The sequence below is a fragment of the Pyxicephalus adspersus genome, chromosome 1 (genome assembly GCF_032062135.1).
Source record: "Pyxicephalus adspersus chromosome 1, UCB_Pads_2.0, whole genome shotgun sequence".
NCBI classification, from domain to species: domain Eukaryota; kingdom Metazoa; phylum Chordata; class Amphibia; order Anura; family Pyxicephalidae; genus Pyxicephalus; species Pyxicephalus adspersus.
In genome coordinates, this window is record NC_092858.1 from 24,416,386 (window position 1) to 24,442,312 (window position 25,927).

General features: G+C 36.8%; 1 protein-coding gene across 1 annotated transcript in view; it reads right to left on the reverse strand.

The window, feature by feature from the left end:
* Window positions 1-25,927, reverse strand: part of NBEA (neurobeachin) — a 371,654-nt gene that overhangs the window by 115,082 nt on the left and 230,645 nt on the right. Inside the window, exons 38-39 of the mRNA XM_072398659.1 lie at window positions 24,226-24,392; window positions 7,377-7,501 (exon numbers count right to left, since the gene is read on the reverse strand). Of these exons, the coding sequence (XP_072254760.1) occupies window positions 7,377-7,501; window positions 24,226-24,392 (292 nt within the window). The remainder of the gene's footprint in view (window positions 1-7,376; window positions 7,502-24,225; window positions 24,393-25,927) is intronic.

A 25,927-nucleotide genomic window follows, 5' to 3' on the forward strand; every position in this document is an offset into this window, starting at 1 on the left:
TAATTTCAGTTTTTCTGCTGGAAATGACCCCTATCATATTCCAAACCTATTGGTTATATTGCTGCTCCAACTATACCCCAACAGTTGTGCTCCTAGAAGTGGCTCTTACTCTACCCTATCCTCTATAGCAGGGGTGCCCAAAAGGTGAATCGCAATCTACCGGTAGATTGAAAAGGCAACGCGAGTAGATCGCTGAGCCCTGCTTTTCAAAATAAAATCTACTGCGCACAAGAGTTATTAAGTCCAAGTTTTTATTGTTGGTAGATCATTTAGACTTGGTCATTTTAAAAGTAGCTTGCAAGTCAAAAAAGTGTGGGCACCCCTACTCAATAGGATCTGTTGCTCGACCTGGCTTTACTTTTTACCTACCTTGGGTTTGTTGATGCAGTTTTTTTTTCTACAAACCTACCCTCTCAAATCTGTTGCTGTAGTTGGCCCTATCATAAACCTACCCCCTAAGCTCTGTAGCTGGTTTTTATTCCCATCATACACATAACGTTTCCTCCTGCAGCATGCCTACTCCCTCAGATTCTTTTATAGGTTCTGCTTTTCTAGGCACAGATCCATGGGGGGCTTATGCTAAATATGGCCCTAATAGTGATCTAGAGGTATTGACAAATAAAACAATAAAAACAGCAATTACAACACATTTATTGATATGTATATATATATATATATATATATATATATATATAGAATTTGCTATATTTTTAGCATGGTCTGTGATACCCATATTAAAGTAGAACTAAACCCTATCCCAATCTGTGCCAAGGTGCAGATCATTTTTTACCTTCTTAGATATTTTGATTGGCAGGGCTGGGATGAAAGGTGTAGGTGTGCGGTAGTTCATTTAGTCCCACTAAGTGAAGGCAACCTGGGATTGCCAGGATACTGGCATGCCCATCTCAGTGTTTTTGACAGTTCAGAGTTCTCCGGCAGATAAGAATACTTATTGCAGAAGGGACATCGCCTCTCTCTTTCTGCAAAAATGCCCTGCATGATCCAGAGTTTTTAAAAGTGGAACTTTAGTTCTGTTTGAACTAGCCTCCTGTATATAGAGTGATCCACACTTGGTCTTAAGATGTTTATTATGCTTATTATACAGAATTTATATTGGGAACCCCAGGAATTTTCCTATTAAAAGCTTAAAATTGAACTGACAACATCACAGTAAAACTTCTATGGGATTCACAGAACCATTTTTAAGTTTTACAATTTGCCCACTATCCAGCACCTCCCAGAGCTGATCTACAATCCAAAGCAACCTCAACTAGTTTGTCATATACAAAAATTGCATTCAACTGAGACTGTTTATCAGTGACTAATTATGATTTCTGAGGAAAAGAATAATAGAGGTTGTTTGTGGCCATATTCCACATGATACAGAAATGTGTTTTTTTCACTTCTATATAGGTCACAGTAAACAGACTGGCTATATCGGAAATGCCGAATTATTACATTTAAATACCATTCAGTTATAGGGATAAAGGGTAGTTAAATGAATACTTCAGTATTGATTTTAATGCAACACAAGAACTACAATTATCTAAGAGAGAATATTTACTAAATACAGTTGTAACCAAGATGGCGCAGGAATGTAATAGACAGTCTATTTACCAAGACGAGCATTCAGTTTTCTGTCTGATTCCGCCACACCACTTTGAATTTGACGATAAGGCCGTTTATGGAAAGCTGGCTTTCATCTCTAGAAAAGGCTGGCAGGATGGAAAGTTAACCTCATCATAGTGTTACCTAAATGTACTGACAGGAAATCCTAATGTTTCCAAACATCTGGAAATCTACTTCAATGGAACTTCATTTCTTTACTTTTTTTTTGTATATGGAACTTACTGATTCTGCTATTGATATGACCATCATAGGCAACACTGCATGAGTAAAGTACAAATGGGCAATTCATTCAAGATGTGACGATCATCATAGGTATGTGTTAAATGAACACCTCTGACAAAAGTCCCAAAAAATATATATTAGAGGAGATTCTCCCTTTTAAAAGCAGCACTTCGTATCGTCCATAAAGCACTGCAAAAATCCACAGAACAGTGTTGATGACATGCTTTCCAGGATAAGAGAACGAGTGATGACATTCATGGGTAATAATCACATATACATTCTTTAACAAGCACTCTGAGGGAACAAAATCAATTTAAGGCAAGCCAGATTTCTGAGTGTATCCTGAATCATATCTCTTATTTCAGCTTTGGGCTAAGTATATCTAAAGGATATATATATAGGCAACTTTATTTTTGTCATTTTTAATAGCCAGAAAGGGTTAAAATTCTGATAGATTATTTTTTACCATCTGTGCTCTTTTTTTGTCCCTAGGCACCTCTTCAATAATTTGCCTTGACCCTGTTTTGTTAACAAAGATCACCAATACAAGCCGAAGTGTGACAGTAATAAAAACTTTACTTCCCCCACCTCTTAGATTGCCCTTTGGGGCAGGGTCCTCTCCTCCTGTGTCATTGCTTGTGTCGGTTATTTGCAGCCACTATTAAATTCACAGCACTGCGTAATAAGTTGGCTCTTCATAAATACAGTTTAAAAACAATACAGAAAATCCAAAACTTCAGAAGGAGGCCCTGGACAAGAGAGTGGCTTTGGTTTCCATTCCTTCAGTTTACATTGATAAAGATTGCAATACACAGAGAAGCAAAGTCGTTGGCAATGTTTGAACTGGCACCCTGGTCTACAGCAACAGCATGGAGATTGGCCCACTGGTCACACACAGGGTCTGATTTATTAAAGCTCTCAAAGGCTGGAGAGGATACACTTTCATCAGTGAAGCTGGGTGATCCAGCAAACCTGGAATAGATTTATTCAGTGTCATTTGCTAGCATATATTTTGAATCCTGGACCAGATCCATTCCAGGTTTGCTAGATCACCCAGCTTCACTGATGAAAGTGTATCCTCTCCAGGCCCCGGAGAGCTTTATTAAATCAGGGCCACTGTCTAGGTTGCCTTGTGGACTGCACAGATCTATGGGCATTGGAGAAGTGAAAGTCTGTTCTATATCACAACGATTTTGCCATTTTACAAACAACCTTGGGATTTGGTTAAATACTGAAACCCATCTTATATTACAAGCATACTAAAAACAAAGTATAGACATGGGCAATCTTATATTAAAACTTGTTTGTAACTTATTTTAGGGATGATGTGCAGTGAAGCTCCCGCATTAAAGGTTCTTCATTCATCGATAAGAAAATGGACACACAAACCCACTAGCTGTTTGTCACTAAGAAAAGGCATCAAGGACACACTGAAGGAAAAAATAGATCAATATAAACAAGCTTTTCATTTCATGCTTGCCCAGGCTAGGAGAACTGACAATATACTCTGATTATGGGAGTTACCTTAGCGTAACACGGGAAGGTTATTACAGAAAGCACGGGAAATGGAGTGTTCTTTACATTGACAGCACTGCTAATAAGATTGCTGTGCTTCAAATATGCATTAACCATGGCCACAATACCAACCTGACAAGGCCTATTTATCCACAAGTTAAAATATGCCTAAAATAGCAACTAGGACTTCTGTGTGCATCCTGAAAGTACATTAGAGGGAACATAATAGTTTAAAGGAATGATTTACTGCAATAAACTTGCTGATCTCAAGGAAAATCCTTCCTAAACGACTTACTAAATACTTATATATAAAGTTAATGTGTTCTCCGAAGCATCTATTTTTGATACCAAAGTAAACATTAGGGCCTGTAAATCTCTACTACCTGGTTATGGTTATTTGGTTAGATATCTAAAATGTGTTTACCTCCATAGTTTAATGCATATGTTAAAGGAATGAATTTAAATTTTAGCAATCATCAAATACAACATATTTCTAAAACTATGTTAGCAAGGTACAACCTATGTGAAGGTAAAAATCACACTGTGATTCACATTGTGTAGTCTATTGTGTAGTGGACATTGGTGAACTTTGCAGAGGGGAAGCAGAAATATTCACCAGTGTGTGTTCTAGTTCTCAATATGTAAAACATACCATTCTCAGGATAGGTACATACACTAGTGTTTTGTTGTTGGAAAGGATCTTTCGCAATCATTTCCAACAACAAATGTCCAAAAGATGAATGAAGGAGCGCTGTACATACAGCGCCGTTCTGCTCTTTGGAAAGAGAAGAACGAGCAAGCAGCACCCCACTGTGCTCTCGTTTCTTCACTTCTATTGCAGTTGTTTGTCTTCTATCGTTCATGGATTCACCAGAACGGATCCATGAACGACATTGGACGGACTCTGTTCACATCAGAGTCGAGCCCTGTGGCTAGTATCGCCTGAGAACCATCTGACGTGTGTACATAGCCTTGCCGTTCAGTCCATGTATTATACTAGTTGCCACCCCAGGCTCCAAATCAAAGCCACATATATTTTATTGAAGGCCAGTGACTTATCAAGAGGTAACCATCTCATTACTGCTAATGCTGTCAGTCTGCCCAGAAATGACTTTTGTGTCATTACCATTCATATTATTCTCTAGACCAGGCAAGAATGAGCCATCATTTTTTTTTTCTGCATACCAAAATTCTGGTAAACTGCACACAGTCCATTCACCCAGATCCAGTCCAGTTTTGTATGCTTCTCTAATCAATTCAACTCTAATCTAATTGATATATAGGTGGTACCAGAGAGTAACCTGCCATTTTATAGGGATATCAGAAGATACATGTCAGAGTTCCAAATAATAAAGGTCAGGTATATGGTATTTCAAAAATCTTACCACCACCATTATCCTCCACCTATTGTATCAATAATAGTATATGGTGGAGGCATTCTAGAACTAATGACTCTTTATTCACACAGGTTAATTATAAATGTCTTCCTCGTCCTATTTGACCCTTATTTATTGTACAGCACTGCATAATTTATTGATGCTATATAAATCCTGTTTATTAATAATAATAATAATAACAATAAAATGTCACAAAAGGTTTACCCAGGAGATTTTCTGACTTTTAGGTTAAAGTTGAGTCTGAAAACATATAAATAGACTCCAGAATCACTGTAAATCAATCCTACCCTGCAAACTATTTAAAAGATTTACCAGTTGAGGTAGAACATATCAGTATATAAAAGCACTGAGGAGTCCAGAAAAAAGACCTTTCGCAGGTAAATCACGGGGAACCATGCTTGGCTAGACACACGGCTGAGGCTTTGTCTATCAGCACACTTTCAGAAAGGCACCATCAATATTCATTTAGGTGTACACAAGAGGTAAGGATAAAGAATTCTTTTTCAAGGTCATAAAGCAGCGAGCAGACATATAGCTGCATTCTGGAAAATCCTGTCCTACCTTTCTACCACCAGACCAAACAGAACTGATTCATTTTGTCATTCTTGCTGTGTGTTTGTGCTAGACTGGGGCTAGCTTCTCTCTCCTGAAATGCACCATCACACTTACTTAAGCTGACGCCTTTAATCAGTGCCACGGCGGAGATTGCCGACTTCGCTTTCATGCATTAATATTTCAGAACAGTTTGTTCACAAACTAAGTGATATCTGACAAGTTAGTAAAGAAACAAGCCAAATATAATGTCTTATGCAGGTTTATGAGACTATAATGCAGCCATTACTTTAAAGTGTATTTGTCATTTTCTCACAGCACAGAAAGCTATTTTTTGGGATCAGCCATACTTCTATCATGCTTAATTGCTATAAAAATAGAACCAGCACATTTTCTATTAGCACTATGTGGTGTCACTATTTTCAGAACATGGTGCACTTAAAAGTAAAATTACAATGAACAGGAGTTTTTACAGTGAACTGTGTCTCTACTTGTGCCCTCAAAACAAGGAACTCCTAATAGACAGCTATACAAATTTGACAAATCTACTGGTTTATGTTCATGAGGACCCCATCTTCTTCTGTACCACTGACAACAAATACAACTGATCTAAACAATGTCTGACAATAAAGCTACATATGAGTAAATTATTTAGCATTTGCAAGTGTTGAAAACCTACAAAAAGAGTTTTAATCTCAGCAGTTTCAGCAAAAAGGAGAGAAAACAATGGATTCAAGCAGCATGAGCCAATCTTAAATCACCTATGGTGCACATAAAGAAATATGCCTATGCATTGCATTTGGAGACAAGATTTCCCTAAATTCTCCTCTCCTAGTCCTTTGGCTCAAGTTTCAATGACAAAAACCAATGCAGGTGTCAATTTTCTGGCTGTACATTCACATTTATGGGTTCCTCCTCCATTCATTTCAAGATACAATAGTGATGTGGAGGTCAACTGGAGAAACCTGGAGAGTACTGCAGGGAATCCAGAAATGTGACCATCCTAGAAGTGCCAAGATTAGGGCACCAAAGTAGGGTATTGGAAACGCTTATACTTTGACAAAACAGGTCCCTTATACATATTTTATCTGGCTATTGAGTGGTTTGCATGAAGGTTAGCAGTGCAGAAATACAGAAAATATATCCCAGGTGGGCTACATAATAAACTGTTCAAAGCAGCAAGATACCAGTCCAACTGAAAATGCTGATTTCCGAGCTGTAGTGCTGACCCAGTGGATCCAGTACTGAGTGCCCAATTTGAACAGGTTCAGATGTTCCTGCTCTAATCTCCTCCTATAAGAACCTATAATCACATATTTTACATTAAACAAATGGGTAGCTAAATGTGTTTTGTTTTTAAAATTAAAAAAAAAAGTTATTAAGGGAGGATCCCTCCCCTTCCATATTTACCACCGCAGCGTTAAAGGCTGAATAGGAAACCCCCAGTTTCCTGGGCTGAAAGTTCTGCTTAAAAGTACTAAAGCCACAGCAAGCCAGGCGATTAGTATTTTCCAAAGAAGGTCAGTAAAGGTAGTCCTATATTTCTTTCTTAAGGAGTGTAGCGAAATAAACCGTAAATGTGCAAAAAACGCTATTGAACAAAGAAATAAATGAGAATTAATTACCAGGGAAAAGAAACCCTCCCTGCCTCTAGCTCTTTTATTAATCACATTCCAACACCAGACGCTGAAAGTACATCAAACTGTACCAAATCCTTTTCACATGACAAGCTCATAAATTAGTCAACTCATTAGAATCACCAAGAGGAATAGAACTAGCATCAGTGTAAAAGGCACATTTAAACAGGGACGGGTCAACTACAACTCTCATATTCCGATCTCCATGTGTCTAAACTTCAAAAAGGCAAACACGTCCGCACATCTGCTTTACGAAAAGTGAAACAGGACAAAAGGATTTTTTTTTCCTTCTGCCGTGAAAAAAAGAAAATTGTGTGTTTTTTTTACCAACTTTCTACAGCAAATCCAAGCGGTATGGAAAAAATAACCCTGACCACACAAACTCATTTTACCGTAGTGACTGAGAACAAAGTGTTGTACTCACCGTATTCAAGGGCGGATTTTAACCGGGCGTCTGAATGAGTTGAGCCAAATGCATTGCGCACAAATCGTCTTCTTCTTCTTAGGTCATCCTCCCAATAGTCCAATCGCCAGAAATCATGGAGTTGACTACAATGGAAGAGGGATTTCGTTAGATAATGATTTTGTTTTTTTTTTGTTGCGGTAAATATGTATTGCTTTGGTTTCACCCCCCAAATTCAGAATGATGTGAGGGGACCCTATTACAAAAGAACCCTAGCTTACATTCATTTATAGGCAAATATAAACATTTTGTCCTATAATTTGGGCTTTGTATGTACATGTTAAACATTTTGAGGTAGCCAGTTAAAAATGACTTCTCGTACTGCTAAGAAGCATTAATCACGAGGAGCCCATTTACTAATGCTGCATCAAATTACAAGTATTAATGACACACAGCTTGCTTTCTTTTACAGTGGTTTTAACAAGGCTTGTAAATCAAAGAACAACGTTCCAATAAACAGTTTGCCTTTTAATGACTATGGGGTCCCTCGGCAGCCTGGAATTTATAAGCATAAAACATGACACACATGAATATGGTAGAACCGTGATTAAAATAACATGCTGAAATATTCATTGGAATGATTCCCTATTGCCCCCAGCGAGCTAGGAAAATTGCAATTTTATTCATTATTAATAACATGGAATTACAAGTGCAAAAATATTCCAGCGGGTGGTAATTGTTGCAGAGAATTATTACCCAGCTACTAACACTGTTGTAGTATGATTTTAAATGCTTCTGGAGTAGGCAAGGCATCATGAGAAGCAGGCAGCAGCAAGTTAAACAGCTTTTGTTTAGGCTAGAATGTGTGTTACGTTGTGAAGTCATAAAATGACGATAAGCTTTGCTATCTGGTATGAAAAATAAAAACTAAATTCTGCCAGTTCTGCATTACAGGAATTTATATCTAGGCTTAGACAACCAAAAATAAAATATCTGTACAGCTTAACAGTGTCATCTCACTAGGCTGCTAGTAACGCTGATGATGTGTTAGACGAGTATATAGGAGACCATTAACGTAAAAGAATGTCTACGTGTTCAGCATTATGGAAGTAACAAGCTAATCTAAGGAGGATTTCTAATGTTATCTGTGCATGATGCCATTCTTTAGGTTCTTTCAGAGCTATGGTTAAAAACAAACAAACAAACAAAAAAAAACAGCTGTGTATGGTGCACCTCTCCACGGGAAATTGGCACCAAGACAGAATGGTCTGGATGGATTATGTGGTTACGCCAGGTCACTGCTGTATGTATGAGGTTCTGTTTACTACACGTCAGAAGCTTAGCACAGGACAAGAGAGGAGGAAAGAATTGGTCATCTTCACTAAGGACCAAATCTATTACAGATGATACCCACAATAAATTGGATTGGGTGGACTGACCTGTATTTCTATTGCTAGGGCTAAGTCTTGTCTTACCATCTAATTTATTATTACTGCAAAAAAACCCAGAAATAAGATGCAACCAATTTTCAGACAAAAATACACAAAATACAAATCAAGGACCTCTGCAGCAGCAATGCTACTGGACAGATTAGAACCCCAGACACATATATATATATATATATATATATATATATATATATATATAATAAACTTAGGTAAATGCTATAGGTACCATGGGTATAATCCATAAAACTTTCATACAAGTGCTCTATGGGCCTCATCAGTAGTGGACATAATAACCCAGGGAAAATGATTAATAAAAGAACCATTTATATAGGAGAGCAATGGCCCTTTGGATGACATCTGAAAGTAAAGCCTTGAGTCAGCCATCCCCTGCACTACTACTAGGAGTCTGCTTGTCCGACACCAGCAAACCTTTAGGTTTCCGCTTGGCAAGAACACTGCCATATGTGATTGTCAATAAATAAGAGCTAATGAAATGTTTTAGCTTCAACATTAAAACATTTTCTAACAATGGCCATATACTATGGCGGTAAAGTCGTATTTTGAAATTTACCAAAGCTTTGTTATATAAGAGAGAGACATAAAAAAAAGATTCAATTAGTATTAAATTATATTAGGCAGGTCCTTTTACTACATATTTGAAGGTAGATGGAAAGGGGATTGTACAATCTGATTGTACAGTATGTGGTAAAATAAGGCAGCATCAGACTCTTCCTCCACTTTTCAAATTTGAATTCGAAGATGTTTGGTTGCCATGGACTCTTCATATATGAGGTGTATCGTCAGCTTGGTGTGGAAGTACCGAACGTAAAATTCAAAGAAAACAGTAAAGTTTCTGTAGTCAACATGTCTGGATTGCACTGGTAACTGATCTTTTCACTTTGTATCACTAATCAACCCAAAACATGCTATATTTTACTAATCTCTCTCATCGGTCAGAAATAAATGGAGACCAGTGGAAGGAAAAGCTTTACTTATAGTTGAAAGATAAAAGTCATGACACCGAAAGTGCAATAAGAAAAAATATCTAATTGCAATCCCCAAAGCCTTCAAGCCCAGTTTAAACCTGACACTGCTACAGACAGCAACTTGCGGCTATCATCACAGGTGTTGATATGAACAAATAGGCTCCCATGAAATGGAATATAGCATTTAGAAGAAAGTCATTTTTCAGTCGGCTTTATGACAGCCTATTTTCCGGAGGTTTTTATGTATCGGAAAATGTCTGCATTATATTAAAAAAAATGTCATGACTGAAGAAACGTTGATGAAAAATTCATCAGCTACCAATAAACTGGCTGATAAATATCTCTTGGTATTAAAGTTTGACCTTTCAACTTTCCTTCTAGTTTTGGACAGAAAAGGAAAGGTTAGGGACCACGGTTAAGCTTCTATTGCTATGTTTCCAAAGAGTAAATTTCTTTACATTTCTTGCCCTATTAACAAGGTTTTAGAGGGTCAGAAGGGATAGAATGCCTACTGACTGTAGAAAAAGAATGGGGAAAGATAAAAACCAATGTGGGATTTTCTTTGATCCTTTGGTTTATGTGCTTTCTTGAATTGGTACCCTCTGATTTACTCATTTCTAGTGTTGATGTCACCACAGATCTCTTGAAGAGTTAAATGTCAGCGATCTTCATTCAATCCACTGTCTGTAAGCCCAGGTTGTCAGGATCCTACTCTTTCTAGGAATGTGTCATTACAGGTCATGTAATCAGACTGGGTACCCAAGGAAATACATGATTTTGAGTTATTCTTCATGTATTATGATTTGAACTGTTTTAAATTGTTTAAAATGTGGTTTTGACATGAACATTTCTCAAATTTGCCCATAAAAGTCCCATATGGGTATTTTCTCCCTTTTCTTTCCACTATATATTTACCTGGCGTCGCTACAAAAACTTTCCGACTTTTTCTTTCTCCTTGTATTCATGGAAGCAACCACAGTTGTCACATAGGCTGGACTTCAAACATGGCTGCCATGGTTGATCTCCATGACACGGTGTATTGAAGGAACTAGTGGCGTAATGATTAAAGATAAGGACCTTTGAATTTTTAGGACTGACAAGGACACTGCATTGTTGGCACAATCGAAAGGTATTTTCTGTATAGGTATAGAAATGCCTAAAGGTATAGAAATGTGTTAGGGACACAACTACCACAACTAAGGACTATATGCAGGTTCTATTTTTTGACTTTAAAGTAGTTTTAAAAGCTACAGCTGTGCCTAAAAAACTCTTAAGTACCTAATATAACTGGCCATAGGGCCCCCAGTACACTCCTGGCCATACCACTATTCATGTACACAGATATCATTAGCCGAACTATATGACGGCAGAGGACTGTGTAGCAAGATTTATAGCCTGCACTTAACTGCTCTCATACCCACTTACTAGCAGCTTAATCAACTTCATATTTCCGCTGTGAAGAAAGACATTTTTAAGTATTATAACCATCGACACAGGAACATGACGAGACATAAGGGGTCAGGGCTCACAATTCAGAGGTCCTAATTCCAGGGTCCTGACCTTGAACAAAGCTCCTTTTCAGACTATGCTTAGGACCATTTTCCTACAGAAACAAAGTATACTCATAAACACAGCAGGGATTTTACTTTTCACATTAAATCTCCTTCTATAGTTCCATCATAGTTATTTTTTAGTGGTAGCTGTAGGGAAACCTGAATACTGCAGGAACTGCCATGCTTATCTTTTAATTATTAGGTGGATTGTGTACATTTATAGGCAAAGCAGAAAATGTGTCCAGGAGATAGAAAGATGAATACAGACAGATACACAAGCAAATAAAACACAGCTTTGTACAAGTTAGCTTTATTTATTAAGGGAGTGCAAAATGAAATGTGCATTTAAAATGCTATATTTGAGTCAATCAATGATAAATCATCACAGAATTATCACGGATCTGAACAGTAAATGTGATGACTGCTAAGTGTAACCAAAAATTTTAATAGTTAAAGCCTGGATAGCTGACAACATTTCTTTAAACTAAAATCAGCATTTTGCTCAAGTTGTGAACAGCCAGTAAGACCAACAGTTGGGCCAATAAACTAAAAGCGATCAATTTACTTAACCGCTTCCAGATAATATATTTGAAAACCAATGGTGGATGAGGGCATACCTTTTCCTGACCCACCCTTCATTTTAACTACCTGACATTCAGCTGTCAATGACTTAATTAGCTCCTGACCATGTGATCCTTACGATTACAAATTATAGTGACTGTTATAATAGAACACAGCAATAGATGCTTGGATAGACTTTGGAGACATTGTTCTAAAAGTGAAAAAACAAAAAGTTATCAGATGAATTTTTTAAAATTAGATTTTAGGATACTCAATTACAAGCAAATCTGGGCATTGGCATGTAAAACCAACTTTATGTTACTGCAGAGAACAATGGAAATTATCATATGATAAATCTGGTACAAATTGGATAGATTTCAGGTCTTTTCTCTTTAGACTAATTGAGCCAATACACTTTTTATAAACTTTTTTTTACATATACCTATACATAAGTGTTTACATTTCTGAATACTATGAATATTCAATGAGTTACATACACAGATTGTGAATATGCTTGCCACAAATATGGTGATAAACTCATTCTCTACAGACCACAGAGGACCATGGACTTTATGTACTTTGAAACTAAAACATGAATAATTGCCAGTTTGCAAGCAGAAAACAGCAATTTATGCTTTTTGTGTAAAATCCAATAAACCTCTAATATAATCCTTTAAAGAAGTTCCATAAGTATTCTCCAAGAACAGACTAATATTCTGATAATTGTTATAAATGCTTATAATCAAAGCAGAACCACTGAAAGCAGAAGGGCTGTTTTCAATCAAGCTGGTCATACTTTGCTAACCTTTAGAGCTATGAGTACTACAGCCAATAATCCTAATAAAGGAAAAATGGAAAATGCATTGTTCAGTGAAAGTGCATTCCAATACAAATTTGTTATTTTCATTTCCTGTTTTGACATTTTATTAAAAAATTATAGTGTAGTGCATTGCTCCCATTATGTCTATTGTATTTCTTTTAGTTCTTGGATTACCTCTAACAAGTAGGGCTGCTTTTTATAATATAATATATAATTATAATAATATATAATCTAACATATAGGCAAATGACATTTTCTGAAAGTATAGAAAACAAATGTTTATCCTGCTAGAAATCCAATGTGCTTTTAACTTGTTATATAAATGGAAATTAATGTAATTTGCTTTTTCTAATAGCCCCTATGTATTACGAATTATGAAACCAGGGTGACCATGCTACTCCCCATAGATATTTTCAGTGAGTTAGTGTTCGCACCCCGGGATAGGTCCTTGAATAAAAATATTATTGTAATACAGCCACCACATCTAATGCACTGGAAAGCTTCAGTATACCATATTACATTTTGTTTTGCGGTTTAGATACACTTTAAAGAATAGAGACTGCTTGAAAATATATGCTCATTTGGCTTTGTAAATAGGGCAAGCTGTGTTCACTCAGAGCAAATGAAGAAAATATGGTTACTGGTTACTATACAGGGCTGGTGGGAGGGAAGTATGAATGGTAGTTAATTTGCAAATCTTCTTTAGCTGGTTATTTAGGTAAGCAGGGAAAACTTGTTAGGAGGTGGCAACGTGCCACTGACCATTAGTCGGTCCTATCATCCAAATTCATCAGTTCTCAAATCACATGCATGAATCACTAATAAAACAAAACAATCTGTCACAGACTTAACACAAGCAGCCTGGTTTTGGCCATATTTTTCGACAATTTGCTTGTAAAAAGTCCCTTAATATATTTAATTATGTTAGTCCCTGGAACAACAAATAAGCTTGCTTTCCCACTCAAAGTAATATCCACACAGATTTATTTCAATGGACATTTTTTAAACCGTGTTTTCTCAACTAGCAAGTTTGAAACGTTGGTAGCACTGGGGCCACAAAAAAATATACAAAGGTTATATAATTAAACCATTTGCTTGTATCGAGCCTCTGCTACAATAGTGACTTTCCAATAATGCTACCATGAGTCTGATAATCTTTCACGATTGAAGGATCCTGGAGACTCTAAAGGACAAACTATGAAGGTACAGTACGTGAGCAAACTTGAATTTGTTGCAAAAAATGCTACATGCAGGACTTTAAAAATGCCCTTGTAGAAAACAAGTGCTTCGCTAATACAATGTAACAAGTTTGCAATAATGTCTACATTCCCAAAAGCAAATATCAAGTCCCACTGATGCTTGGAGAGTGATCCTATGATATCACCTGTGGTCAGGGAAAGCGGTCACCCATGGGTAAGTTCTAAATAGAAGTGAAGTGTTTGTAATAGAGCAAGCATGCAGTAAAACTACCCTGTTCATTTCTTTTAACAAAATTTTTTTTAGTGCAAAGTCCCATTGAAAAAAGTGCCTGGTTATTAAAACAATACAACTATTCCCATCCAAGCATTCACCCAGCTTACACAACAGCTGCAGTGTGAGAACGTTAAGCTATATGCTGAATGATTTACTTTAACAGAATCCGTGCCCCTGAAAAAAAAGGATCTAGGAGGTCTTCAACAGCATTAACTTCTGGAATTTTTTAATATGTTCACAACTTGATTGGGGCAAGTTGATCAATCTCTGCCAAACCATTTGCCAAGACATGACAGATATGCAGAGAATTCTTTGGCTTTAAAATGAATGATGAGTCGGTTATATGGAAGCTGTTAGCCAAGTGGGTCCCAATATGTTTAAATGACAGTGAGAAATGGTATGGAGGTCGATTTATAGCGATTTTGTGATATTTTGTATATGTCACTGATGAAATCTGGTTACATCAATATAATCCGGAGGCCAAACAGCAACCCTTGTTATGGTGGCACTTAAGATCTCCATGGCTAAAGAAATTTCAAAGACAAAAATCAGCAGAAAAGGTCTATCTTCAAAAGGACCAAACAGTTATTGTAAAATACTACTAATATAACTTGCTGTGCCAATTAAAGTACTGTAGGATTTTTAAAGAACAATGGTGACGGTAGCTGGGGAAAGGTATTCTCTTTTCAGGAATGAACCTGCTCACATGACAAGAGCTGTTTTCAAGAGTTTGTAATATGAGTGCATAGACCATTTATCCTACTAAAAAGATCTTGATCCACCAATTTCCTGTTCCCAAACATTAAAATAATCTGTGAGGGAGGAAACCATCATTTTTTTGGAAAGAAACTTCAGTAGTGATGTACCAAGTTTTTGAACTTCAGTGTAAATTTGTGGAATAACACAGGTGTTTTTTTTAATTTTTTTTATTTAGAGTCATTCCCTTTTTGGTCAGGTGTCTCATGCTGCACCCATGTTAGGCCTAGTACATATAGGCCAATTTTTAATTCTGTTCAGCTCTAAAGTGTAACTTAAGGGAAACTAGCTTCTTTTTGATTGCACCACTTACACTCCAATCCCAGACTAGAGATATACAGCAACAGCTGAGGATATCAGTGAGCTAAAGTCATTTTTTTTATTTGGATAGAGGGGCAAGAACCTCCCACAGGTTTTCATTGTTGTCACCATTTGGAGATCAGGACAGTTTTAAAAAGCAAATGTCTAAATGTACCACTGAGAATGAAAGTGAGGGTAAATTCACAATCTGTTGCTACCAAAACAGAAGTAATGGAGACATTTCCACTTGGAACATTTGTTCCTGTAATACATTTTCTTTATATTGGAATATCCTTTTATCTCGTTAGGTCTACAAATTTGAAAGTCAATGAGAAATCTGACAAAAAATGGGTTAACAGAAACCTTACTGTACTTAATACACTTGACATTTGCTTCAAACACAAACATGCTATAAAAATATGGAAGGATTGTAGAGAAAGGGTTAGGAGTATTCCAAAGATCAGCTTTTTATGTGTTAACGTGTTATTAGGTTTTGTGGATCTTTAAAATCTATAAACATACATGCAGATTACATTACAATACACCAGAGTCAGAAGAAATGTGTCACAAAATCTGGGTGAGCCTCTAAAAGACCTGAGCCTAAAACATGCATTTTGCTAATGATTATTCTTCCACTTCAACGTAATATTTTGCATGAAGTGTTTGTCTGACAAAACATATTTTTTTCGCCTATTCTACTGCACCACAAAAACACTAACAAGATTAATATGAAGCTCAACTTTGACAACACCATAGTCATTTTGAGCAACCCTAAAAGTAATCAAACCTGGGACAGTTGTACTGCCTGTGCAGACTAAACAGGAGTTCATATACCAACCATAGTCTAAAGCCAACTATTGGGTGTTAAACCAATTATTTCTTTGTATTTTAATAGAACATTGGAGCAAGACTGAGTGGAAACACACTTGGATCTGTATGCGGCCACTTCTCCTCTCTAGACAATATATAGCCACGGCCTGATAACTTCCTACTCAGCACACTTTAACTGACAAAATCTGGTATGCATTAATTTTACCTAAGGACCGCCAAAAAAACACAAATTATCCCATATTGTTTAGGAGATCAGATACCTGATCAGAGCTGTGCCATTAAAAAGTATCAAAGTCTTTGTTTAGACCAAAGTTCTGTAACATTGATCTTTACAGACTATGCCTTAATAAAGATGACAAAACAAAATAAAAATACTGGATGGGTGTAACGCCGGTATAGACACTTATGAGCTTGCTATGTGAAACTGGGTTAGCACTGTAGACAATAAAAATGACTGCAATCATAGGACTAAATAAACATGGGAGATAGAGATAGTGATACTCTCTTTTTTTTCTTGACAGTGGCAACAACATGGAAGAGATGAAGGAAGATTATTTCACCAGAAAGTAATTATGCCAAGCCTGAGTGTTACCATTTATCATGGCTGAAAGATGACACTCACTGCTAGCCAAGGGAAACTGATTTTCACATACTGCCATACAGATCAATATACTGCACATTTCCTCCAGCAAAAAGTAATTATACAACAGCAAACTTCACAATCAATACTCAGTCAAACCAACTGTCTGCCATGCAGGCGTGAAGGTGTGGAGCTCTATCAGCTGTCAGTGGCTAAGCTCAGTTAGCAAAATGTAAACTGGAGGGTCTCCACCTCAACATACAAGAGTTAAGGAGTTTTAAAACCTTTTCTTAAGTTCTGAGGACAGCCAATAAGAATCATCAGAAGCCATCCAGATCCTGACATTTCCTTACTACAGATCTTATGAAATGATCATTGCATGCAAAAATCTAGCATGTGTACAGTGTCCCCCCATTTTTGTTCATCCATCTGTCAGGACTGATCCTTGAACAACTGTTCAACGGGGATAACTGCTGTACCTTTTTATAAAGGAGGATGCAGTAGCAGGGTGCCATTCACTTGTCCTCCCCCTTCTCCTCTCCATTTGTTCACCGTCACTGGAAACAGTCACAAAAGATAATTTCCAGGGACTGTTGAGGAAGCTACTCGGGGATCGAGCAGTCCTGCAAGGTTCCTGGAGGCTGACACCATGCTTGGTCACTTGCACTGCATGGCTGGTTCTTGATGAACCAGCGTCTGCACATTTGACAGCTGGTGGCAGTGACTGGTACTAGTACTGCTAACTGCTGCCCCTATATATTATCTATGGGGCTGCCACAGACAAACTACATGTAGTGTCCCTCTAGAGGCAAAAGTTTCCTAGGAAGCTTTAAATGCAACACAACCACATGGCCCGTGTGAACATAGCCTTACCCTCAACACCACATTTCCCATTTGTGTGTAAAAACATGCAAGGATTAAACAATTTTTGGGGAAAAAAAAACTATACAACAATTACACAATGAGTTAAAATTGCATGGTGTAAATATCAAATCAAGGGGGAAATACAAATGAGGATTGTATATAATTAATATAAAATTGTGTATACACAGCTATATATAGACATAACAATGTTTTTACTCAAGATTCTTTTTGACTTAACACACAGCTCAGTGTTACAAACCAATTCAGCAGGTCAGCAGAGGTTAAAGGGCAAAGAAAAAAATCACTAGGTTAGTTGGGAAAAGAAAATCTGACATGCAATTTTCAGGCTGATTTATCAGTGGAAAGCTAAAATTGATAGTCCGGCATTAGCGGGCGCTGGCAACATGAGAAAGCCGTTACAGAGCCCTTCGTCCTGATTTAGCCACATGGATCAATATAAGCCTATACTGTTTCAATTTTGCAAATATTGATTTTCTGATATACCCAGCCCAGAGGCATTTATCATCAACTATATCAAATGAAAGACTCCACACACACATTTCATACAGTGTTTTTTTATATATATATTTACAGTATTTCAAGCCCCAGCAAATGTGATATTTAAACATGGTTGAAAGTCAAAAGCAAATTATATTCATTGCAAGCTTTTTTATGCTTAAGGTAGCATACAACCCCCCCTCCCCTTCCATTATTGCTGTGAATTTCTAGTGATGGGTCAAGCTAAGGAGTGTAGGTCCAAAAGAAAAGCAATTACCAGAGGGTGCAACGCATAGAAATTGCAATTAATAGCAGAAGTACACTTGTACTTTTGGGATGCTAATATGCTAAAAAAAATTCCACAAAATGTAACAAAATCATAACATGAAAAAAAGGTCCTTCTTCAGAAATATCTTCTTTAACAATCACAGCGAGAGATATGGAGATATCCCTGTCACGTGACACCTCTCCATTTAAACAGAAAAGTAGTGCCTTAGCTATGGAGGACACCTTAATGGCATCCCCACCCACAGCACATAATCACATTTTCTTCACAGCTCTGTTCGACTGCCAGCTGGGGAGGTCATTGGTTAAGGGTACCTGTTGTGGGTACATGTGATCAAACATAGGTTAACTTTCAGAAAAATAAATTATTTCATTGCAATTGTAAAGCAGTGGGGGATGGATGGATTGGAGCTTAAAGAGAACCAGACAAAAGCATGTGCAAAGATCCAAATTTTGAATACAAATGGATGCACCATTTGTTAAACAATCTATATGTGCGTACTTTAAAAGAATCATTCTAAAAGACACTTTATAGTATCGTTGCACCTTACTGGTTACTATGTGTCAAGGTAGACAGCACCTATTTAATATTCCAGAGGATATCCAGATAACAGCGTTACAAGTTGTGTGACAATTAGCAGATTGATTGAAGATCTATGAACAGAACTACTAAACAAGCAGCATGTGATAGAACCAAGTTGGGATTGGCTACTTTAATAATCTTTTAAAGAAAATTCCACTTAATTATTGAGGAGAAAAAGCAAATTTTAAGGGACCCCTAATAATTTGCATGGTGCTCTTTATGGTGATTATGGAGCCAGCACAGTGATCCCCGCAGTATGTTGTTGCTACTTTATTGTGTATTGCTGGGGGAGAATAGGTGACTAGGAAAGCAGAAATTCATTAGGTAGTTCTTTCTTAAAACTACTCATTAGATATAGAACCTCTGGTGATATGTTGGAGGGCATGTAGGTGCACATCAAAATGCTGATCTAAATAACTTTTGCCTGGAATTTATTTAATTTTATTTAAAATAAAATTGTTGCCTTACATAAAAGACAACAACAATTTATATGGGGTAAAAATTACCTTCTTTTTTTGGAAGAAGGTTTTTTTTTTTTAAAGGGTAAAGATTATCTGTTTTTATTTCCACGATGAAGACATACCGGGAGTGCAGAGCCTCCCAGGATACATACGTCATGGATCCCAGGAGGATCCTGGCTGCTCCTTCTGCGCATGCTTGATCACTGGGATGCACAAAAGGAGCTTTTTCTTCAATGGTGACCTCATGTATGAGCAGTGAGATCAGCACTTTTTTTTCCCGTCTATCCACGTCAACGGATCTTGCACCTGCCCAGTGCGAGATTAGGTGAGGTAGGCTGGAAAAGGGTAAAGAACATGGCGGCACCCAATGCTTCCTCCACACTGAATAAAAGAGAATACTAGGACGACGTGGGACCTGATCCGAGAAACTTCCTGAGGGATTGAGGGATCTACGAAGGTAAAGGTGATTTTACGTTTTAAGTTTACCTCTGCTTTAATGGGTAGGCTTTTCCAGAAAATGCTTTGGATATGAATAACAATGCAATAAAAACGCATTTGTTAAGCGTTTGCTTTTAACTCACAGTCTATTTCCACTGAAAAAATCAGTTCAAACACAGCAGTCTACAGAAAAAAACTGCAAGAAAAATATAAAAGGCCTCTTCCAAATAGCAAAACAAGCACTGCTTAGCCAAAATGGCATATTATAAAAATACAGGTCCACCTATGTATACTTGTTATGACATGAAAGTGCTTCTATTTCTTCAGCATGCCTCAGGCAGTGAAGGAGTTAATACATACATTAACATTTGCTACCATGCATCACATAGAAACTCTATGGCATTTCCAAAGGTTAATTTAATTTACTCAGTTTTTAAATGATCAATATGAAGCCAGAAACAGAATTTGATTTAAAAGACATTAACCCATTTAAAATGAAGAGAAAGAGCAGACAGAGTCCATCCCTATTCTCTGCTCACAAAGGCATATTGGGTCATCACATAATTAGACTAGAAAACAGAGTATTTACTGTATGTGTATAGGCCATGACAGAACAAAGGGATAGCCGTGTATCATTGTAGAGACCTGCATTAGGTTGGGTACCAGGCATTGTTTTGTATACCCCATGGGTCCATGCCAAGAGAGTTAACTGAAGAGGTTTGGCAATCCTAACCACTGCTGAGCAACATACAGATCCATACATACAGATGCATGCTTGGATCTATAAAGTACAAAGGGGGAAACTAGGTTTTGGCAAAAAAATTACTTTTTCATCTAGGACAGAATGATATAAAAACACAGCTCTAGAAGTCATGTTTGTCTCTGTATACCCCTAGCATTCATTATGGGGCTTGAAGACTACTTGGCTACCAATGCCACTTATGTACGGGAGATCATTATTCATTAACACTATCTATTATTTCCTGCTGGCTTGCTTATTGCAAATCAGTTGGAAAAAAAGGCAAAGCATTCACTATAAAAATAATTTTGTGTTGCAGTGATTTATCACTAAAATGACATAGACTAATGGCTTCTGATCTGTAATGAATTGTCCATTTAACCTTTCTATATGTCTTCCACACAGTGGGCCTGTCTGTGTATGTGAGATAGACCACCATCATCCTGAGTCCATGACATGATGCTCTCTCTGTCTAATGACTGGCAAATAGCTCATTACTGGCAGTCTGGGTTCTGAATGAATCTGACCTGAAAATCATTAATCATGTTCAGCAGGAGGTGCTTGGAATCAGGGCTCCAAAATAACACCACCATCGTTTTAGGGGTTTGTCCAAAACAGAAAACTATGCAACACCTATCAGGACTTGCAAAAAAACAAACTTCTGAAGTGAATTGCACATAAATATTTTAGCACACAACAGGGATGATTTATTTATTAGAATCTTCCAGTTGGTGTCTACGGAAACTCCTTAGCTCTAATTCTTTTCAGCCCACTGTCAAAATACATGAAAACATGCAATTATTAAATTAAAAAAAAACTTGTATTCTTAATGCTTTTCTGGCATTTTGGTAAAAAGTCTCTTCATAGGTCCTAGTATGTAGCATTTTTTTTTTTTACTTGGATCCTCAAATAGAAAAGTTTGAGAACCCCTGGTCTAATGAAATTACTGCATAGATAAACTATGCAATCTCACTGAACTGAGGTGGCCATTGTTGGACCCAAGAGAAGATCCGCTATGTCTACAGTTAAGCCTTTAGGCATAGGTACTAATCAGCCACTTGATTCCAGAGGCATAAAAAGGATAATCTAGTTTACAAATTCATAAACATGCCCTATTAGCCTGTGCTTTATAGATTGAAATGGAACCACAGTTTGTTAAAAAAAAAAGTAAAACCAAGAAAACTCATGCTGCCCCACATAAACTCTATAGATCTGAGGCTGGTTTAATGGCAGCCAGCCAACATTCCTTGAGCCTAGGGCAGTCATTCTCAACCCAGGTTCTGTGGAACTCCAGCATTCCTCCAGAGGACTTGAGTGAATGGCCTCCTATTTGATAATACCTGCATAGTTTTGGGGCGAATGGCATTTGGTAGAGCCAGCTGCATGAATCTAAGGATGTTTTAAGTATCTGTAAATGTGGTATTCCAGCCTCCACTGTAATGGGAGAATTCTTTCCACTGGCTATCATTTCAGGAGGCTTTTTTCCCCACTGATTCCCAATAAACTGGTTCCCCTGAGACCCAAAAACTATTTAAAGGGTTCCTCAGGAGTAAAAAAGTTGAGAAAGGCTGGTCCAGCCTGTTATGCATCACCATGCCAGCTTGCACCCACAGTACAATATTCTGCAGTATTAAAGACTACTACTGGCTTAGAGAAGAGGAAAAGGGCTACAGGATGTCCGATGGCTAGCCAGAATATTCCCCATCTTCCCAGAAAAAAAGGGTATGCATACATGCAATTTAAAACTTTGGTGTAGGAGAAGGGTTTTTCTAACATAATAAAATTCTGTGTTAACAAACACATTGGTTCACAAAAGGAAAACATATAGATAGGCTTTGAAAAAAGCAAGAGAAAACTTAGGTTGTACGCCTTAAAAAAACAAAAAACCCTGCAAAGTTACAATCCATTCTACTATTTAGAAACAGCCTTGTAGATGCATAACTGATTGATTTACCGCTGACAAATTTTGCTGTAGCAATCTCCTGTAAAATTGGTTTGAGAGTTCCTTGGCTGCATACAATGAATTTCCCATTTTAAGCCTTAACTGGTTGTACTTCATCCTTTATGCCTCTGGCTGAAATCTTTTGTTTCTCCTACTACTTGCAGTCTTCAGGTACAGAAAGCAGGCCACAAACCAGAAACTTTTCAATTTACTGCTTACATACGCTCATCTGGACCGGATTACCTGTGTGCTTTTTCAAATTTGATATTTTAAAGTAATTCGTCACAGAATGCATACACTTTCAAAGAATCTTACAGCCATGCTGTATGGAAACAGATGCTTGTTAAAGTTACTAAACAATATACATTGTTGAAGAATAGCTTTAAATGCATCAAAAGCACCAGATTATTATGCTGAGTAATGTTTGTTTTATGCCAATAGACTAAAGCTTTTCTGTGGTTAATATGTCATAAATGTTTAAAAACTGTAGATGTGTTTTTTTCTTTAAACCCTCAGTCTAACATTTCTTCCAAAAACAGACCTAAAAGCCCCGTTATCTCATCCGGATTTCTTAGCTCTACTATATACTTAATCAATATGGAAAGTGAGGCTAAAAATCTAACCTAGACTAAAAAACAAAGGCTAGATTAGAAGGTTGCATTAAAAAAAAAAGGGATGGACCAATGTTTAGGTAAAGCAGCTGGACCTGTTCATTGCACAAATACTGCACAATATAAAGAATAGCAATTAGAAGAGTTTTGTTGACTATAATAATCTAAAATGACATGTTACTCTGTTCAGGTTTCTTTTTTAATTTTATAAAAAAAGATAACTTTTAGGGTGTGAAGGATTTTCTACTCCCAAGTATTAAAAGGAGAACTTCTATCTGGCTTCAGCATTTCCACTTAGAACTTAGGACTATAGAAAGAAAATGTCCAGGAGGGTTGCCAATTGGAAATAAGGTCTAGCTAACTATAACTACAAGTGAACACAGTATTCTTTCCAGTCCTAGGATCCCATGACCAATGCCTCAGAGCTTGAATATGTGAAGGACACTTGGGGAATTGTAAATTGCTGGTTTCTTTAGCGTAAGGAACGAATTGTGATTTTAACCTTTTGACGTCTCAGCAACAATATACAAAGGTTTCTGAATCTTCATTTAAACCTCAGCAATGTGGTAGAGGAGATTTTTTGATGTCCAATTTGATCTGCTCAATTTTTTCCTTGTTGTAGGATTTGACATGAGAAAGCAGATTCCTTCTTCTAATAAGATGGCAGCCCCAAGACTGCAAACATGCAGAACTGACGCTCCTCCAAAATCGCCATAGTACAGAACAAAGCATGTTAAGTCCATGGAATGGAAAGAGTGCAGCCAAAGGGTGCCAACAGGCAATAATTTTGAGTAATCCTTTAAGCTCTGTGTGCCCAAATACTTTACTACCCATATTTATATTTCAAAGCTTTTACATTAAACCTATATAACTGTCAGAATACATGAAATATACAAAGCAGATACATAAATAACAATTAGGAAAATAGTCACGTAACTATGAAGTGCTGTGAAAATAAAAAGTTGTCTCTAGCTGTGCTTTCCACATTAGGAATCACGCCAGTATCAGAACAAGAACACATCAATCAACAACAAATCGACAAATGTTTACATTTACATTGTTCTTCAACTACATTAGGATCGGCATTCCTATCCTGATGATGATGGCAACAAATATAGAGTATCTAATTGTGCTTGCTTACCTCTGGGATATGGCTCCCCAAGCTCCATGCTTATTGGTCAGGATGTTGAGGATTTTCTGTTTCAGCTGATTGGCTGTTACATGATCCCTATGTTTGGCTGCACTGATGAGATGATCACACATCTTTTCTTCTTCCCTCCTGTCTGCAGCATACTGAGCACACTGTGACTATATGAAATACATTTTATAAAATTAGTCATATTATTGTTAATGTTACCAAAAAAATATTTTATAACAATGGGTAACATTATGCAGAAGGCACAGCCAACTCCCACTCTTGCTGAGTCTCATTTTGGTGTAAAAAAAGAATGACCATACTTTTAAAACATACTGTACACAAATTATTTAAATAAAATTAATATATTTTAAAGTATTCTTTTCTAGCTGAAGATGTGTCTAGACCAAATACCGTATTTTCTTTACACCCAGTTGACAGCAGAAAAAAAAATAATTTATAAAAATAACTAATTATAAAAAGAGCATATTCAATCTTCAAATGTACCTTTGTTAGAAAGCAAACAGGCAATTAGTAGAATAGCCTGGTTCTTTAATGAGGTTAATATTTCATTCCTTAATTGAAGTGTACCATTAAATTATCATGATTCACTCTGAATGATGGGTCTATGAATTCTAACACTACACATAATTTGATGTAATGATTTACAGAATATTCAGATTTGTAAAAAAAAAATGTTTCAGTTCCTATACACAGGGGCAGCATGTATACAGTAATTGTACTATTGGGACGAAATCAGTTTAGTTTAGATAATCTAAGGGGTAAGTAATAGATGGGTGTACTTTGTTTAATTTATTGTGTGGTCTTTGTGTGTGTGTGTATATATATATATATATATATTTTTTTTTTTTTTTTATTTTATTATTTTTTATTAAAAAGAAAAAAAAGTGCACTGTGGTCCCCATTCTTTACTATGGAAAAGCTGTACTGATAGCATAACACAAACCACCCAGTCCTGGAGGAAATACTGCTATTCTGAAAGGGAGCTGAAAGTGAAAATTGCTGGATCAGGAATGAAGGTAATTATAAAGACATAGTAAGCAGCACTGGAGCGGCAGGGTTCACTTATTTAATGTGAAATCCCTGCATTACAACTATAGGGGGAAAAACTGTGGAAAATAGTTAAAAGCAAACCTTTTCACCTGGCTTCTGTGCAGAAAAAAGTGAGGTCGTGATTTGGAGAAATCCTGGAAAAGCCAAGTATTTTATATCTTGTGAATAGATGCTCCTGCACTGTACTGGCGTTTTTTTTTTTTGTTTTTGTACAGGTGGAACGCAGGGATTTTACATAGGGGTGGGCAACTATTCAATAAGTAGAACATACTATGTTTACCTAGGATTCTGCTTTAAGTGAATATTTCTTATTTACATGCATGTAATGCTATTTATATGCTGTCTGATCTTTGGTTCATAAAAATGGTCTTTTTAAACTTCTAGCTGTTTGGAGGAGTTTACAAAATCTTAATCAAACAAAAATCCAACTATAATGTTTTTTTTGACAAATTTCTCACAGACATTCTATATTTCACTATAAATAATATGCCTTGAAGATATTACAATTATTATACACAAAAAGGTTAATAGCAGCAAATAGGTACACACAAAATGTAGGTAAACATTTTCAGGCATTTTTGGAAAAATCGATTTTCCATTGCAGTTCAATGTATATAATACTCTACAAAAAATA